The 19,496-nt window shown below is 37.2% G+C and overlaps 1 protein-coding gene across 1 annotated transcript in view; it reads left to right on the forward strand.

Annotated features, from left to right (window-relative positions):
- The first annotated feature begins 760 nt into the window (after positions 1-760).
- The window catches only part of GALNTL5 (polypeptide N-acetylgalactosaminyltransferase like 5), a 74,822-nt gene continuing 56,086 nt past the window's right edge, over positions 761-19,496 (forward strand). Inside the window, 3 exon segments of the mRNA XM_058298016.2 lie at positions 761-848; positions 8,018-8,306; positions 13,517-13,637. Coding sequence (XP_058153999.2) covers positions 8,057-8,306; positions 13,517-13,637 — 371 coding nt within the window. The 5' untranslated portion in view covers positions 761-848; positions 8,018-8,056.

Raw genomic sequence — 19,496 nt, forward strand, 5'->3', positions numbered from 1 at the left:
GGGTGGTTCCCTGCCACATGGGAGGTCTTGGGTTCATTTCCTGGTTTCTCCTAAAAAGAAGACAATCTCAACAAATGGACACAAAGAACAGACAGAGAGCACAGGCAGCAAAGGGGTGGGGGTGGGAGAATAAATAAAATAAATCTTATAAAACAAATAAATACATCTAAAACCTTAAAAAAAAATTTAATCTTTTAAAAAAGGTGTGGCTAGAAGTCCCCCAGGCAGGGTTACCCACTCAAGAGGCAAACTGAGCATTGTAATGACTTTGGTACTCAAAAGTACAGGGCCACTGTTTATTATATACCCCTTTGTGCCTCTTGAAATTTATACCATGTGAATGTATTACTTATTCAAAATAATTGTATAAAAAAATGACCCTCAGTAGTCTCAGGAAGTCATAGATCTTGTATGGAAATCAGTACTGATTGTCCTAGGAAAGACAGGGTTAAAAAATACTGGTATTTTACAGAAAAATTATTTGTGATGTATTCTAAAATAATGGTTATATTTTCCATATTTTAATACAAACCCCATGGCTATAAATCCAGGTTTAGGGGTGGTATTTTTGTTTTGTTTTTTTAGTGTGTTTGTCTGTGTTGGTAATTATTAGCTACATTCTTTTCATAACAGAAGTCTTTTCTTTAACTCTCAAGTTTCCTGAATACATTTAGAATTTGATTTGCTATACAGACAAATCATCATTGAAATGTGCTTTACGAATGAATTCTGTGTTCTATTTCTAGCATGTGAATTCAGCATATTTTAGTAAAGAAAATAACTGAACATTTCCTTCTGAGGATACAGAGTTGGAAAGCCTGTCACAGACCTTCTAGACCTATCTCTTGGTAGGAGAAGTTCTCTGTTTTGTGGGAGTGTGTGGAAGGCAGAGGAGTATGGGGGAGGTGGAGTGGGGGTGGCACATATTCCAGAGCACTGGGGTGAGCTCTGCTTTAAGAAAATATAAGAAAACTTATTTAATAAAGTAAGAAAATGGGGAGTCATCTTTAAAGGGAATTTCTCCGAAGTTTTCTTAATATAGTAGAAATCTCCCAGTTAATATGGATTTATTTCACTTTTTAAGTAATAATTCTATTATATAAATTATATGTTTTGAATAATTCTATCATATAAATACATGTGTATATTTTGTATATTAAAATATAATTTCCCCTTTAACTGGTTTCTAACTTTTGGAGAAAGTTACTAGAAAACTAGAGATCTCTCAAAATTTAAGACATTTAATAGAAAGATATGGTGCAATGAGTTAAAATAGTTTCTCCTTTCAGTTGTTTTAATTCACCCATTTTCCCTAATTGGATGTTTTCTTCTTCTATTAATCATTTGCATAATCAAACATTTTATTTGTAAAGTGTATGGACAGAATTCAACAGCCATCTGATTCCATGGTATCTGTAATTACTACCCCCTTCCCTGCTTTCCCTTCTCTCAATCCCTCAAATGCACCAACCACAGTTTTCTTTCCACCAATATCCTATCCCAGATTACCACCAGTGAGATTTTAACAATACACACTACAACGTGCCAGGGGCTATCAGAATTCCATGTTAACACTAGTGATGGGATAATCTTGGGCAAAGCAGCTTGCTTCCATCAAGAGTAATGCTTGGGCAGGACTCAGCTATGAGCCATCAGTAGCCAATACTCCAGCCCTTGTGAATGAGGGTCTTGTCCAGAAAGGCAGGGTCTGGGCAGCACAGTCCCTCATCCACTGCATAAGATGTTTTATCCAGGTGTGTTCTGGGGTCTTGCGGGGCAAAGTCCTGTTCTGGTGGTTTGATGTCACAGAATTGTTCCAGGTGCTAGGTTCTGTAAAGCAGTATGAGTTTCCTAAGCGAGCAGGAGCAGTAAGACCTAGAGTGTATGTACAGTCTAATTCCTGGGGAATGCTAAGGTTCAAAACCATAGAAGCCAGAGAGACTATACTCAATGTTCAAATGCCAGGGAGACATTTTAAAAATGTTTATCAACGTTAATACAAACTTACATACATGTACAAAATAAAATAAAAGCAGAGTCTTATAAAGAAAATTAGACCCCTATCCAATTGCCACTGTGACCCCAGTTCAACTCCTTAAAAGCAACAACTTTCCTCCCCCTTTTTTATTGTGGTAAAATATACATAATTTAATATTTACTATTTTAACCGTTTTTAAGTGTATAATTCCGTGGCATTAAGTACATTCACAATGGTGAATAACCATCACCACTATATCCAGAACTTTTTCATCATCCCAAGCAGAAACTCTGTGCCTATTAACAGTAACTGCCCCCATTCCCTCCTCCCCCAGCATCTGGTAACCTCTATTGTACTTTCTGTCTCTGTGAATTTGCCTAGTTTAGATACTCCCATAAGTGAAATCACACAGTATTTGTCCTTTTTTGTCTGGCTTATTTCCCTCAGCATAATGTTTTCAAGGTTCATGCAAATTGTAGCTGTCATCAAAAAGTCATTCCTTTTTATGGCTGAATAATACTCTAGTTTATGGATATACCACATTTTGTTTATCCATTTATCTTTTGATGGACACTTGGGTTCTTTCCACCTTTGGCTCCTGTGAATAATGGTGCAATGAACATTGGTGTACAAGGGTCTGTTTGAGTCCCTATTTTTAAATCTTTTGTATATCCCTAGAAGTTGAATGGCCAGGTCATATGGCAGCTCTCTTTTACATTCTGAGCAATCACCAAACTCTTTTCCACAGCATGTGTGCCATTTTACATTCCCCCCAGCAAAGCATGAGGATTTCATTCTCTCCACATCCTGGCCAACAAGGATTCTTTATTCTCTTTTACTGATAATAGTCATCCTGGTGGATGTGAAGAGGCATCTCACTGTGAAGTAACTCTTCTGACTTTTTAATGTTTCCTGTGACTGTTTCTTTCATCTTTTAAATAATGTACTTATACTTCTATTTCTTGATTTATTTTATACATCAATTTCATTTTTCTTAGATGAACTTCATTTATTCTACTTTATTTTCTCAATCTGGTTTTCTTTTTTTAATTTGGTTAAAACCGTAATGAGTGTTTACATGTTTATTGATCTATAAACATTGTTCCTTAAGGTTTACCATTAGATATATCATCTACCTACACTTCCCCATCCCAAATAATCACCAAATCAGATATTCTGTTGATCCACCCCCTTTTCGGGAGGATTTGGGTGACATATCCAGAGCTCACCAGTTTCTGCTCCAGTCTAGACTGGTTGTTCTCTAGGCCTCTTGCACAATTGTCATCCAGAGACTTCCTTTTATTGTTCTCATGTTGGATTCATTTTCCTGGGTCTCTTGTCTTCTTCATTTTCTCTCTGTTTTGTTGATATTTACAATCCACATGTAGTTTTCCAAGAATACATGTAGGGTAGTTTTTCTGAGTGCTCTCATATCTGAAAATATCTTTTTTTTTTAAGATTTATTTTTTATTTATTTCTCTCCCATTCCCTGCCCTCCCCCCCTCAGTTGTCTGCTCTCTGTGCCCATTCACTGTGTGTTCTTCTGTGTCCGCTTGTATTCTTGTCAGTGGCACCTAGAATCTGTGTCGCATTTTATTGCGTCATCTTGCTGAGTCAGCTCTCCGTGTGTGTGGCGCCACTCCTGGGAGGCTGCACTTTTTTCACACTGGACAGCTCTCCTTACGGGGCGCACTCCTTGCACATGGGGCTCCCCTATGCGGGGGACACCCCTGCGTGTCAGGGCACTCCTTGCGGGCATCAGCACTGCGCATGGGCCAGCTGCACACGGGTCAGGAGGCCCTGGGTTTGAACCTTGGACCTCCCATGTGGTAGGCAGACGCCCTATCCATTGGGCTAAATCTGCTTCCCTGAAAATATCTTTATTTCACTCTCAAGATTGATAACTTTAGGCTGGGTATAGAATTCTAGGTTGAATAGCTTTTTATCTTAGAATTTTGAACCCATTGCTCTATTATCCTTTAGAATCCAGTGTTGTTGTTAAGAGGTTTGATATCATTCATGATCTCCTTTTATGTCACCTCCCTCACCCATCAATGCCATACCCCAGAACAAGCTTTTAAGGTCTTTTCATATTCTATGTGTTGGGCATTCTGTGGGCCCTTTCAGTTCTGGACATTTTTTATAGCCTTTATTTGATAAAATCCTCTTCTTCATTCTCTGCTCTCTTTTCGCAACTCATTATTATTTGGATATTATATGACTATTGAAATCTCAAGTCACTTGTCTTTTTCTAACATTTGCACTCTCATTATCATTATGTTGTGCCTTCTCAGAATATTCCTTTCACATTATTTTCCAAACTTCTAATTAATTTTTATTTTTAAAATTCATTATTTATTTTTATTTGAGGAGCTCTGAGTTTACAAAATAATCATGCATACACATAGAGGATTCCCATACCTTACCCCACCACCAATACCTTACATTGTTGTGACACCTTTGTTACAACTGATGAAAGAACATCATCATATATTACTGCTCTCTATAGTCCAGAGCTTATATTTGGTATAATTTTCTGAAAATATGACACCATGTATTAGTATTGTATATTTGTTATAGTTCATGAGAGAACATTCTTGTACTGTTAACTACAGTCCATCATTCACCACGGGGTTCATTGTGTTATACTGTCCCTTGCCTTGTACAATTCATCCCAAGTGTACCCTCAGTAGCTCTCAGTTTCATCACAGAGTTGTGCAGTCATCAACTCAGTCCATTTCAGAATGTTTTTATTACTCCAAAAGGAAAAATCTCATACCCTCTTATATGCCCCCATTAGTGACCCTTTGCATTGATATAGTACCTTCTGTGCCACTGCTGTAAAATATTACAATATTTACCGTTAAATACATGTTATATGTTACATTAGTTGCATTTTCCCCTGTATCTACATATTCTTAACAACTTGTAAAGAGGAACATTCTTGGGTTTGTGCTATTAACCACAATTATCATCCACCACTGAAATCACTGTTATAAAGACTCTATCCTCTAGCTTTCTTTCATTCTAATGATTTTTAAAATTTTAACAATCATGTTTTCAACTTTCAACAGCCTCTTTTGGTCTCAGCTGTTCCTTTTTTTGTAACTACTTTTCTTGTTTTATGAATGCTTAGATCTCTCTTAGTCATCATATCACTGTTTTGATTTTTTTTTAAAGCCTTTCCGGCTCTGTATTTTTTCGTTTTGGAGGCTTTCCTCATATTTTAATCAATCCTTGACTTTCCATTCCTATCAAAAATGAGACCCGAAACAAACTTACTGGAATCTCAGGTGTCAGACAGATTTTGTCAATTGGTGTGCTGTCTTTAAGGTGACCAGATAGGGAGTTAGCTTCTTTGTTGGGGAACCTCAATTTTAGTATTTAGGGGTTTCCTCTTGGGCCTGTCTTATCATAGAATAATTCTCCCATCTCCTATCTCAGTTGTTGCAACCTGGCTGCTAGGAGCCTGTGTGTGAGGCAGGAAATAGCACTAAGTGATTCAAGCATTCCACATTTAGATATTTGAAAGGACCCTCTTGTCTTCAGCTCCAAGCCTCCCTCCTGCTTCTCACTGCATCTAAAGAGGCTGGGTCTCTACCGTTTCATTTTTCCAGAGAAGAAATTGCCAGACTCCTGCTTTGACTTTTCTGTGCAGGGATGGGTAAAGAGAGTTGACTCTTTTGCATATAAACTTGGGTCATTTCCTAAAGCTTTCCCATGCTTTACATGACATATCTGGTGCCTCCGAGCCTAGAGCTTCTATGATGTCTGCCAGACTATTTCCCACTTGAAATTCCTCTTACTGCACACTCCAAGTTGTGGCTTCCTCTGTCCTTCCAGATTAGTTATCACAATAAAAAATTTTAAAAAGAAATTAAAAACAAAACAAATTAGTTGTCACACTTCCAATAGCTTTCTGCCTTCCCAGTGTGTGTTCTTTTTTCTTTTCTTTATTTATATAATTTATTTATACCCCCCCCCCACCTTGTTTGCACTCGCTTTCTGCTCTCTGTGTCTGTTTGTTTTGTGCTTATCTGCTTTTCTTTTTTTTTTTAGAAGATACAGGGAACTGAACCCAGGACCTCCCATGTGGGAGGGATGTGCCTAATCAATTGAGCCAACTCCGCTTTCTGCTTGTTCTGTCTCTCATTGTGTCTCCTCACTGTGTTTCCCTGTTGCATCTCCTCATTGCATCATCTTGTTGCATCAGCTTGCTGTCTTGCTCATCTTCTTTAGGAGGAACCAGAAACTGAATTCAGGACCTCCCACCTGGTAGGTGGGCACCCAACAGCTTGAGCCACATCTGCTTCCCTGTGTTGAATTCTTAAATCCATTGATGTCTCCTCTATCATTCTCTTTGCCTTGAGAGTTTTAAGCTTTGTTTTTACTCATAGTGGAGTCAAGAGGGAGATCAGAAAAGCACATGAATTCAATCTATCATCTTTTTTTTTTTTTAGGAGGAACCGGGGATTGAACCTGGGACCTCATACTTGGGAGGCAGGCACTCATCCACTGACCTACATCTGCTCCCTAATCTATCATCTTTAAAGGAAGCCTCTGAAGACTTCTTCTTTACTTTTTTCATTTTTTGATAAATTGTAGAATATTTCAAATATAAGGGAACTATAGAGAAAAAGATCATGAACACTGTGTATACATCATCAAGCTTTATCAAACCTCATTATTTTGCCATATTTGCTTCAAAGCTTTTTAAAAAAATAAACATTATGAATATGGTGGAAGCTCCTTATACTCCTGCCCAATACCTCCCTCAAAGGAGGTAGTCACTAGATTCAATCTGTGTTGATCATTCTCATGCATGATTTTTTTTCTTTTTTTCTTTTTTTTTATTTATTTAATTCCCCTCCCCTCCCCCGGTTGTCTGTTTTCTGTGTCTTTTTGCTGCGTCTTGTTTCTTGTTTCTTTGTCCGCTTCTGTTGTCGACAGCGGCACGGGAAGTGTGGGCGGCACCATTCCTGGGCAGGCTGCTCCCTCCTTCGCGCTGGGCGGCTCTCCTTATGGGTGCACTCCTTGCGCGTGGGGCTCCCCTACGCGGGGGACACCCCTGTGTGGCAGGGCACTCCTTGTGCACATCAGCACTGCGCATGGGCCAGCTCCACACGGGTCAAGGAGGCCCGGGGTTTGAACCGCGGACCTCCCATGTGGTAGACGGACGCCCTAACCACTGGGCCAAAGTCCGTTTCCCATGATTTTTTTTCATATTGGATGTATCCAATAAACAATTGGGCTGCTTTTCATGTTTTCCACATTTATATAAGTGGCATCATACCCTACTTGGTTTTTGCTCAACATTGTTTTTAAGATTGTACTGTATTAATACATTTAGCTTCATTAATTAATTCATTGTTGAATGAATAACCTCACTTTATCCATTCTTCCACTGAGGGAAATTTAGGTTGTGTCTAGTTTTCAGTACTACATTCCTTCAACCAATGTTCTTGTACATCTCTCTCTACATATGAAAGTCTCTTCAAGGATATATTCCTAGAGATGGAATTGCTTCAGTGCATGAACTGTAAACCTTCTATTTAACTAGATATTGCCAAACTGGTGCCAAATGGCCAATTTACATTCCCATCTGCAGTGGACCAGAATTCTCATTGCCCCCACTTTCTCTCCAATATATATTATTTTAAGCTTTTACATTTTTAACACATTTTTAAAAGAAACCTGTACTATTACTTCAAGGTAGATTGGGCAGGGTTCAGGGATGAGTCTTTTTTCATATTATTTCCTTTAGCTGTATGCTTAGGACTGTGGGCCAATGATTTTAAATGAAATTTTATGTTTTATAAGGACTTTATACATTTTGATGTTGAGTAATTTTATGAATGTTAGTTTTAAGATGTTTTGCCAATAGAAAAAAAGATACACTTTATATTGTCAAAGTATATGATAAGGAGTGATATCAAAATGACTATTTTTGAAACACCAAAAATTGAATTTAAACCAAGTAGATGATCTACAAATCACTGACATATCTAATACAGCTTCTCTTGTATCTTTCTGTTTTAGGAAGTTGAAAAATGGATATTCAACAATGCTAGGTTTACAATGAGAAATGCCATAATCCAATGTTTATTTTGTGGGTCCATTATATTTATAATCTGGACAGCTCTGTTAGTTAGTTATTTTCACCATAATCATGAGATCAACCAGCAGGATGCTAACATAGTTTGGCCCCTTCAAAAAAATATGCATCTGCACAAAATACATGGCTTAGAGCAAATTCAAGCATACCATTTAAGAGGTGAAAGGTCTAACACAGATGAAACCGATGAAGAGAAACCATTTTTCAAACTTTGTAAGTATTTTCATTTTCCTTGTTAGCTATTTTAGGGGGAAATATAGTATAAATTTAATGTTTGGAAGAGTAAGAGAATATCTTTTTTAGAAAAATTTAATTTCTAAATTATGAATTTCAAGTATATATATACAGGAAATAATAAAACATGTATGTATTTGTTGCCACCATTTTTAACAGTTTTTAAACTAGTTCGCTATATTTGCTTCAGATAGCTTTGTTTTTCAAAGAAATATATTTTAATAGGCATAGTAAAAAAAAAAGCATCCCCAGTTCCTTCCCTCTTCCTCTAATCCCAGAAGTAGTCACTGCTGTGATTTGGTGGTTATCATTCTCACACATGTTTTGTTGTTGTTTTTTAACATGTCTTTTGTGTACTATCCCTAAGCAATAAGTAAAATGGTATGTTTTTAATATATTTGTAAGTATTCTCCTGTACCTATTCTTTTGGAACTTGCTTTTTAAATTCATTGTGTGCATAAGATATTTTTTCCATGTTTACATCTAGTTTAACAAAAGAAACCCAAAGAAAATTGAAGGAAGAAAATAATAAAGGTCAGAGCAGAAATTAAAGACTTCGGAAACTAGCATGGGTTCTATGAACCCCTGATGTCCTTGGCCCTCCCTCTCCATCCCCAGGCTTTGGCCTTCAACCCTGCCTTACTGAGCAGGACCCATGCATGACTTAAGCTGGTTTCCTGGCCCTTTTCCCTGAGTCCACTCCCTAATTCTGGCTTTTAAAATTTTACCACTCAGATGGTGATGGAAAGCAAAGAAAGATGCACCCAAGGGGAAATAGCCATTCTTTCTGAGATAAGAGCATAGCCTGTTCCTGGTCTAAGTCAAGGAAGTGTTGGGATCACATGAGATAGGCTCAATCACCAGAGGTCACTTTCAGGTTTGCAACTATGGCTCCAACTCTAGCAGTCACATTGCTTGTTCTTGTGCTCCTGGCAGGCGTCTTTCAGGAAGCACAGTATGGTTAGTGACTGGCCGTAGATTCAGAAAATGAGTATGATGGCCTCCTTATTGCTTCTACCCTAGAACATATTTAACAGCTTTGGGTGTCATTTATAAACATTTTAGAAAAATACTAAAAAATTATAATATGTAAAATAAAAATAGCCCATACTCTTTAGCACTTAAATACATACATATATATTTGTGTGTGTGTATGCCTGTGTATACATATAAGAGAAATTCCTTCCTCTCCAGCCTCCATTCTCACCCTAAAGAGGTAAGTACTTAGTGGTTTGATGTATACCAACTTTTCCCTATAACTCTTCTATGCATTTTTAAAAAAATCTTAACAATACATTATGGTCATCTTCTTAGCTAAATACATGTAGATCTGCCCCACACTTTAGTGTTTTACAGTATGAATGCATCAGATCTTATTTAATCATTCCTTTTTTGATGGACGTTAAAGCTGTTTCCAGTTTTTTACAATTACAAATGGATGCAGTGAACTTCTTTTATAATACATACACATAAAGAGAAATAAACACACACACATTTTAAAAATACATATAATGCTGTATTTTATATAGAACAGATTTCAAGAAACTAGAGAGCTAAGTCATGGCATACATGCATTTAAAAAATAAATAAACTATTAAATTATTCTCCATGAATGTAGCCAGTTTGCACTTCTACTAATAGTGAAGGAGAATTGGTTTCTCTGGACCCTTGCCAACTCTGGCACCTCATGTTTTCATTGGCACACTATAGAGTTTATAAGGGAGGACAGGGACCTTTGCTTTGTTCGTGGATGCAATACCTGCAGCAATACCTGGCACCTGGCAGCTTCTCACAGACACGCGGGGAGCCTGTGACCTTTCTCCCATATAATGCCTCTTGTAACTCTTTTCCTCGGAATGTAATCTCTGCTCTGAACTCTGTTTTACTTTTTGTTACCATCTGTAAATTTTATCAGTTGTACACAAACCACTTGAATTTAGAAGTTGCTTAATCTCCAAGCAATTGATCTCAATGATTTTTAAGTCTCCTCTTATATTGGACATTTTAGTTTTTCTTTCTTGTCCTCTGTTTCATGTTTTTAAGTCTTCATGCCTGACCTAATTTATAATGACCTAAAAACTAGACATCATGTATTATGCTTATTTTATAACCCCTCATCCCTGAGCAAAAATACTAGCTGAATGAAAATGATTAAATCACTTATAGTAAACCATACTTAACAAGGTCAGAAAGGGAGCACTTTAGAAAGATTTTGCAACACTGAAGATCGAAACTAATAGAGTTCTCAAATCTCAAACAGAAAATTAAACTAACCAGAACACTAGCAATCATTTGAGTAATACAGGTTTTATTTTATTTTGCTTTGAGAAGACAAGATTCAGGAATTGGATGGGTAATTGCACAAAATGGCATCCAAGCACTTTCTGGTCCTGAGATGCTGAGGCCAGCTCTTCTCTTCCTTACCTCCAGCTCACCTGACCCTCCTCTGTCTTACCAAGGACAAGGAAGGTCTCAGTCCACCTCCAGTCTTTTTCCAGTATATCATTGGATAGGTCTGTGCCTTATTTCCCTGTCGGTTCTTGAAAGCTTGATTCCATGAGTAAAAAAGAACCTTGATTTATTTTTCTTCTCTCTCCTGCTCTATCAAAGTGGCTGCTCTTCCAGGCAATGCACATGGTACCAACCAAACATGAGTAGAATAATTTCCAAGGGAACATAAAATAGAAAGAACAAAGATTAATCTTCTAAGAGGTCATTTTGCTGTGTTCATATTTGAAAACCAAATGGAAAATCAACCCTCCAAAGAAAAGAGTTTAGAAATTGGAGGCCAGAATAAATCTTCAAAAAAAAAAAAAAAATTTAAGCATTCCCAGCAAATTGTTAGAACTAAAGAAACTGTTCTCAGACCAAAGATACGGGTATTAAAAAAAATCACAATATTAACAAAAACAAGCATTCTTTGTTTTTGAGTCTTTGTCTAGGGGATTTACTTAGATTATAAATCTGCAAAGTGCCTCCTCCTTTCAGGTACAGGTGGCTTTTGCGTTCTGCTTAGTGAATACTATGTCTTCCTGCTACAGTCTTCTTGCCATTCACTCTTCTGTTTCTATGCCCAGTTCCACTCCAGGATTTGGACCTTAAAGGCAGCATTCTGTGCTTGTTCTTCCACCTTCAGTCTTGTCCTCATTAAATTCAGACTCCCCAGTGACACCATAAAGAAGAAACCTAGCATGCAAATCTAACCATGTCTCTGTCTTGTTGAAGTCCTCCAGTGGCTGTCTATCACCTACAGGGCTTGGACATAAGACCCTCTGGGATCTGTTCCTTGCCATCGGCTCTGTGAATCTGTTCCCAACTCATCTCTCTCCAGTCTCACCTCCCACCATTTCCTAGTGATTCAGCTTTTAGTTGGCAGCACACAGGGTGCTATTTCTTGTCCTTTCTTATATTTTTCCTTCCGTCTGGCACTCCCTCATTTGAAAGATTCCTACTCAGGGTCCCATCCACTCCCATCAGGCAGAGCTAATGGCAGATGGATGTGGAGGGTCAGTTCCCCACTGGACTCTGCTGACCCTGGGAGCATGGGGAGAAGTGGACAACATCTCATTAGGTCTGCTGCGGCCACGTGGGGTTTGAGGCTCACCGTGCTGCTAATACCACCAGACAATGCCTTGCTGGGGGGAAGTAGAGCAGACAGAAGATCAAGATCAGCTCGCTGCTCAGCCTGCTGACACCCTTACTGGGGTAATCAGAATGCTGCCTGCTTCTGCCAGCCAGGGGACAGAAGATAAGGTGTCTGCTCAGTCCTGCCGACACCAGTGGGCAGGGAAATGGGGTGCTGCCCTCTCTTTCCTTGTGATTAGGGGTGGGTGGAAGATGCTGAAACCACAGGGGGTGGTATGGTTTTTTCATTAGTGTTTGGCTGGAAGAGAGCAGGTATTACCAAAGATTTTCTGTTGTTAGGCCACCCTTTTTCTGGTCTTTTAGCTGGGGAGAACAGGCTTTTCTTGGAGCTTTTTTAGTTTAGTTTTGTTTTTTAATTTCTTCCCTCACCTCATTGTTTTGCACTTGCTATGTCTATTTGTTGTCTGATCCTCTTCTTTTTTTATTTTTTATTTATTTATTTATTTTTAAAGATTTGTTTCTCTATCTCCCCTTCCACCCCCCCCCCCCCACCCCCACTGTCTGCTCTCTGTGTCCATTCGTTGTGTGTTCTTCTGTGACCGCTTCTATCCTTATCAGTGGCACCAGGAATCTGTATTTCTTTTTGTTGTGTCATCTTGCTGTGTCAGCTCTCTGTGTGTGTGGCACCATTCTTGGGCAGGCTGCACTTTCTTTCATGCTGGGTGGCTCTCCTTACAGGGTACATGCCTTGCGCAGGGGGCTCCTGTATGCAGGGGACACCCCTGCGTGGCAGGGCATTCCTTGCACGCATCAGCACTGCGCATGGGCCAGCTCCACACGGGTCAAGGAGGCCCGGGGTTTGAACCACGGACCTCCCAGGTGGTAGGCAGATGCCCTATCCGTTGGACCAAGTCCGCTTCCCTTGTCTTCTTTTTTTAGAAGGCAGCAGAATCAAATCCGGAACCACCCATGTGGGAGGGAGGCACCTAATCACTTGAGCCACTTCCATTCCCTGCTTTGTTTTGTCTCTCTTTGTGTTTCCTCTTTGTGTATCTTTGTTGCATCTTGTTGCATCTGCTTGCTGTGCCAGCCTATGGTATAAGCTTGCTGTCTTGGTTGTCTCCTTTAGGAGGCACCAGGAATGGAACCCAGGACCTCCCATGTGGTAAGCAGGAGCTCAATTGCTTTAGCCCATCTGCTTCCCCCCATTACTGTCAAATGTCTATTGTGACATATTTCTTATCAGTATAAAATTACTTTCTGTAATCCTCCTTCTCGTGAATTCCTCTGTTACCACAATTTCACAATTACAGTTGTGAATCGTGATGGAATCAAGAAGGCTAAGCAACTTCCTTCCCTGGAGAGAATGAATGACTGAAGAGTAAGTAGTTGTTCATGGTCTGCTAAGGATTTGCTTTACTTTGTGTAAATACTTTGAACTCCCACCTTTAACCTTGTCATCTGGGCTTAGTTTAGGTTCTAAGCAAATGACTCCAATTCATTTTAAAAAGAGTTTATTCAGGATATAATTGTTCTTATTGTCCTGCATGAGAGCAACAGTAGTAAACATTCTCTCACATGATTCTAATTACCTTTCCTTGCAGCTGACAATTTAAACTATTCGGACCCAGAATTATTTGATGGACTTTTAAAATACGGATTAAATGTCATTATCAGTAGAAGTTTGGGCCATGAGAGAATTGTTCCAGATACCAGGAATGAAAGGTATGTTCCTATTAATAATTTTGCAAATAAAATTACAAACCAGATTTGAATTTTAAGATATTAGAAGTCTCATAGGAAAGATTCCTGTTTTTAGGACTTGAAATCAGATTTCAAGATCCAATGTCAAGATTCTAGAACTCATAATGTAAAGAATATGTTTCCCATTGGCATAGTATGGATTCTAGAGGTTTTTTCATATGGGTGTTAAAGAGACATGAGTGGAATGGTTACCATCCCAATAGTAAGAATGCACAAGGGTGAGCAAATCTATGAACAAGGGCAAATTCAATCTAGAATTGCCATCACAGTAGTAAGCATACACAAGGGTGAACTATGATCTATAAACAAAGATAAGGTCAATCTAGAATTACCATCACAAAGGTAAGCACACAGGAGGGTGAGGTTAAGTCTAGAGTAACCATAAACAGGGGTGAAACCACTCTAGTTAGCTTTACTAATTTCAGGTATTAACCTTTGGCTACCTTATAATGTACAGGCATCTATATAATGATTTAGTAATCATGATTTTTGTTAATTCTTAACCCTTGGTTATAAAACCATAGAAAGCAGTATGAAGGTAATTTAGAAGTCCTTTATTTTTCCTCTTAAAATTTTTACTACTCAAAAAAATGTCAGTTATTTAAAAATGCCTATGAGTTAAGAATTCCCCTCCACATTACCTTTCTTTCCTCTAAAATGGTGTGGCCTCCCTTTTCTTCCCTTCCCCCATCACAAGATTGTCACAAAGTTCAGAGAAAGATTTGTCCAAAAAAGAAAAGCAGACTTGGCAGATTTAGTATTCAAAATATTAATGTTACCGGATGACTCTGGTTTCTGGGCTTCTAGGTTCTTGGCTTATGTCATGTAAAAGAATTTAAGGACATACCATAGGGTAGACAAGGGAGTAAAGAGTTTATTAAGAAACAAGAAAATGAGAAAAGTACACAGTCTGAGGCATGGACCAAGAGCATGCTGCAGGGGGAGTGGCATGGGTGGGGCCCAGGTCAGGGCTTTTTAAAGTCTGTTTACTGTTCTGATTGGTTGTCCCACCTGTCATTTCTCAGGGATCCAATGGTGAAGCCCTTTGAGAATATCTGGGACTTTCCTTCTCATTCCAAATGAGATTCTCATGGGGTCCTCCCAACAGCCTTCTCAGGAGGTGTCCCGGCTGAGTCTGACGTGTGTCTGTTGGCCATATTGTCTGTCAGCCATGTTGTCTGCAGGGCCAGACACTGTCCCCTTTTCACTATCCTAACCTGCCTCATTAACTTATTTAAGAGGAAATTAAATTCTATAGAAGGCACAGTTCTGTGTTTAAAGTACATTTTAACTGCTAGCTGGAGTCTAAGCAGATTTTAAGCCACTATTTTGGTAATATTATCTATTAAATTAAATTTCTACTTGAGCCTTGCTTTACTTTTAAGAGTACATGATTATATCCAGTAAGCTAAAGAAATATTTGATACAGATCTTTTTAAGAGTAGATCTTTTACATTAATTGGTCTTTTAATTTTTATTTCTTGGGGTGGGGGGTATATGGGGACCTCAGAATTTTTGAATATAACATTAAAAAAAAAGACAAAAAAAATTTTTATTTCTTAGCTTTTCAATTTTGAAGAGACTTCTAACTTATAATAAAATTGTTGCAAAAACATTTCAAGAAGTCCCTTACAGCCTTTGCCTAGATCCCCCAAATGTTAACATTTTACATACCCACAGATCCAGAACAATTAACAAAATCAGGAAATTAACATTAATACAATACTGTTAACTAACCTACAGACATTATTCAAGTTTTTATAGTTGTCCCACTAGTGTCTTTTTCCTGGTAGGATCAGACACAAGATACATACTGCAACCACGTATTGCATTTAGTTGTCTGGTCTTAGTTTCCTCTCATCTGAAACAGATCCTAAATTTTATCTTTCACAACTCTGACCTTTTGAAGAGATCTAACCAGTTGATTTACAAAATGTACCTCGATTTGGGCTTGTCTGATATTTCCTTATGGTTAAATTCAGGTTATGCATTTTAGGTAGGAATGCCACAGAAGTGATGCTGTACCCTTCCTTCTTAGTGCATTCTATTAAGAGGCACATGATATCTATTCGTCCAGTTACTGATGATGTTTCCTTTGATCACTTGACTAAAACTGTCCGCCAAGTTTCCTCACTGTAAATCACTGTAAATTTACTGCTTTTCCTTTTGTATATGAAAAGTATGTAGATTTCATTTTGTGTTAAAATAAATAAGTTAATTACACAATAATACATAAATAAGCTAATTCTAGAAAAACTGAATAATATAAAAAGGAAAAATAAAAACACCCATAATCCTACCATTTTTGCTTCTTTATAATAAATGCGTAAAGTAAAACATGACTATCTTCTCCCTATCAACTCAGAGATAATAATTTTCACTATTGCGGAGTATAGTCCTTCCAGAATTTGCATCTAGATACATGCCCATATTTATGAACAAACATAAACCTATAGCATAATGATAATATGCTTTACTTTTCATATTGTTCTATAATATCTTTTTTTAACTTATAGAGACCTTTTAAAGTTTTTTTTTAAAGATTTATTTATTTATTTATCCCCACCCCTCCACTCCACCCCCCTGCCAGTTGTCTGCTCTCTGTGTGTTCTTCTGTGACCACTTCTATCCTTATCAGCGGCACTGGGAATCTGTGTTTCTTTTTGTTGCGTCATCTTGCTGTGTCAGCTCTCCCTGTGTGTGGCGCCATTCTTGGGCAGGCTGCACTTTCTTTTGTGCTCTCCTTACGGGGTGCACTCTTTGTGCGTGGGACTCCCCTACGCAGGAGACACCCCTGCATGGCACAGCACTCCTTGAGCACATTAGCACTGCGCATGGGCCAGCTCCACACAGGTCAAGGAGGCCCAGGGTTTGAAATGCAGACCTCCCATGTGGTAGGTGGCTGCCCTATCCATTGGGCCAAGTCCGCTTGCCACCTTTTAAAGTATTACACATAAAGTTTGCCTCATTAATTTTAACAATTGAGAACTACTACCCATTGTATAAATGTACAGCTTCTCTTTTTTAAAAAATCCATGTTGCTTCCAATTTTTCAGCTTTATAAAAACAATGTAACAAATATCCTTGGACATATATTTTTATGCACTCATGTTAATATTTTTAGAAAAAAGTTATTGGAATGAGATTGCTCAGTCATGAAGTTTGTTACCATAGACTAATGTTCATTTTCTAGAATTTTAAATAAATGAGATTTATTTAGCATAATGATTTTGAGATTGATTCATGTTGTTGCACATGTTCTTTGCTTTTGATTCCTAGTAGTATTCCATGTATGGATATATGAAATTTTGTTTATCCATTCACCTGTTGATAGACATTTAAATTGCTTCCAGTCTTTATTACAAATAAAGCTGATATTGACTTTCATATATAAGTTGTATATGAGCACACGCTCTTTTTTCCCTTGGGTAAATATTTTACATTCCCACCAACAATATAAGAATGTGGTAGGTTGAATTATGTACTCCAAAAAAGGAATGGTCTTAATCTGTATTCCTGTGGGTATTAACTTATCTGTATTCCTGTGGGTATTAACTTATCTGTAATTTTTTTGAGGATATTATTGAAGTGTGGTCAACTAAAGCAGGGTGAATCTTAATCCATATTACTGGAGACCTTATAAAGAGAAGAAACCCAAAGCCAAAGAATAGGAGATGGCCACAGAAGAAGCGAAAAGTCAGAAGAAAATGAAAAGAGAGATCACTAAGTGATGGGAGATAGAGATGCAAGCCAGTGAACCCCAAGAATTGCAACAAGCCAGCACCAAAATGCTACTGACTCTGGAAGGAAACATGGCCTGTTGATACATTAATTTGGAATTTCTAGCCCCTGAAACTATAAGCTAATAAATTCCTGTTGCTTAAGTCAACCAGTGTGTGGTGTCTGCCATAGTAGCATGGCAAACTAAGACAATGAGCTTTCCAGTTCTATGTCTTATCCAATGTTTGGTGTAACCAGTCTCTTTAATTTTAGCCATTCTAGTAGGTATGTAATAGAATCACATTGTAGCTTAATTTACGTTTTCCTAATGATTAATGATGTTGAGCATCATTTCATGTGTTTATTTGCCACCTGTATATCTTCTGTGTTGAAGTTCAAACACTTTGCCCATTTTCAAATTGTATTGTTTTTTTTTTCTTACTGAGTTTCGTAAGTTCATTTTATATTCTGGGTATAAGACCTTATTAGATATATGATTTGTAAATATTTTCTCCCAGTCTGTAGCTTGTTTCTTCATTCTCTAAACAGTGTCTTTTGAATAGCAGAAGTTTTTAATTTTGATGAAATCTAATTTTATTTTTATAATTTTGTATTTTGTATTTTGCTTTTGCCTAATCCAAAAATCACAAAGATTTCTCGTGTTTCCTTCTAGAAATTTTACACTTTTCCTCTTTCATTTGGGTCTATGATCCATTTTGAGTTAATTTTTATATATGGTATGGGATAAGGATCTAATTTCATCCTTTGGTATGTGGCTAGCCATCCAATTGTTCTAGCATCATTTATTTAAAAAACTATCTTTTCAGTATTAGATTGCCTTTACTCCTTTAAAAAAAAAATCAGTTGTCCATATATGTGTGGTCTATTTCTGGACTCTATGATCTGCTTTGTTGATCTATTTGTTTATTTTGAGGTCAATATCACACTTTTGATTATTATAGCTTTATAATGTGTCTGAAAATCAGGTAGTGTTAGTCCTCCAAATTTTTTCAGTCTTTTCCCTTACATATGAATTTTAAAATCATCTGTCAATTTCTACATACACACAAAAAATCCTGTTTTGATTTTTAGTAGGACTGCACTGAGTCCAATTAGAGCAGAATTGACATCTTAAAAATATTAATCCTTCTGATTCACAAACAAGGTATGTCTCTCCTTTTATTTAGATCTAATTAACTATGTCTCAGTAATTGTTTGAAGATTTCAGTGTACAGGTCTTAAACAACATTTTTCAGATTTATCTTCAAGTATTTCAGATTTTTGATGCTATAAATAATATTTTTAAAATTTCAATTACCAATTGTTTCTTACTGGTATATTAAAATGTTATTGAATATTGTATAGTGATCTTGTATCCTGCAACCTTGCTAAACTCATTTATTACTCTAAGATTCCATTGGATTTTCTATGAAGATAGGCATGTTGTCTAGGAATAAAGACACTTTTCCTTCTTCCTTTCCAATATGGATGCCTTTATTTCTTTTTCTTGACTTATTACACTGGCTAAAAACACCAAGACAATATTGAATAGAAGTAGTGAGAGTGAACAGCCTTACCTTATTCTTAATCTTAGTGGGAAAAAAACCTACTCTTTCACCATTAAGTATGATATCTATAGGTTTTTTATAAATTCACCTTATTAGGTAGAAGAAATTCCCTTCTAAGTTCTTGTTTGCTGAGAGTTTTTTCCCATCAGAAATGAATGTTGGATTTTGTCAAATGCTTTTGTGTATATATTGAGATAATCATATGGATTATATTGTTTAATTTGTAAGGCTGATGAATTACATTGATTTTTCTATATTAAACCAAACTTGCGTTTCTTGGATATGACCCACTTGATTATCATGTATTATCCTTTTTTATTTATTGTTGGATTTAATTTGCTAAAATTTTGTTTGGAGTATTTTATCAATGTGTCTGAAGGATATATGTCTGTATTTTTCTTTAATATCTTTGTCCTGTTTTACTATCAAAGTAATGCTTGCCTCCTGGAATGAGTTGAAAATTATTCTTTTCATATTTAAGTTTTTAATTAATTTGAATTCTGACAACAACTTTCTATTATATTGAGGATAT

Source organism: Dasypus novemcinctus, chromosome 5 (genome assembly GCF_030445035.2).
Source record: "Dasypus novemcinctus isolate mDasNov1 chromosome 5, mDasNov1.1.hap2, whole genome shotgun sequence".
Taxonomy (NCBI): domain Eukaryota; kingdom Metazoa; phylum Chordata; class Mammalia; order Cingulata; family Dasypodidae; genus Dasypus; species Dasypus novemcinctus.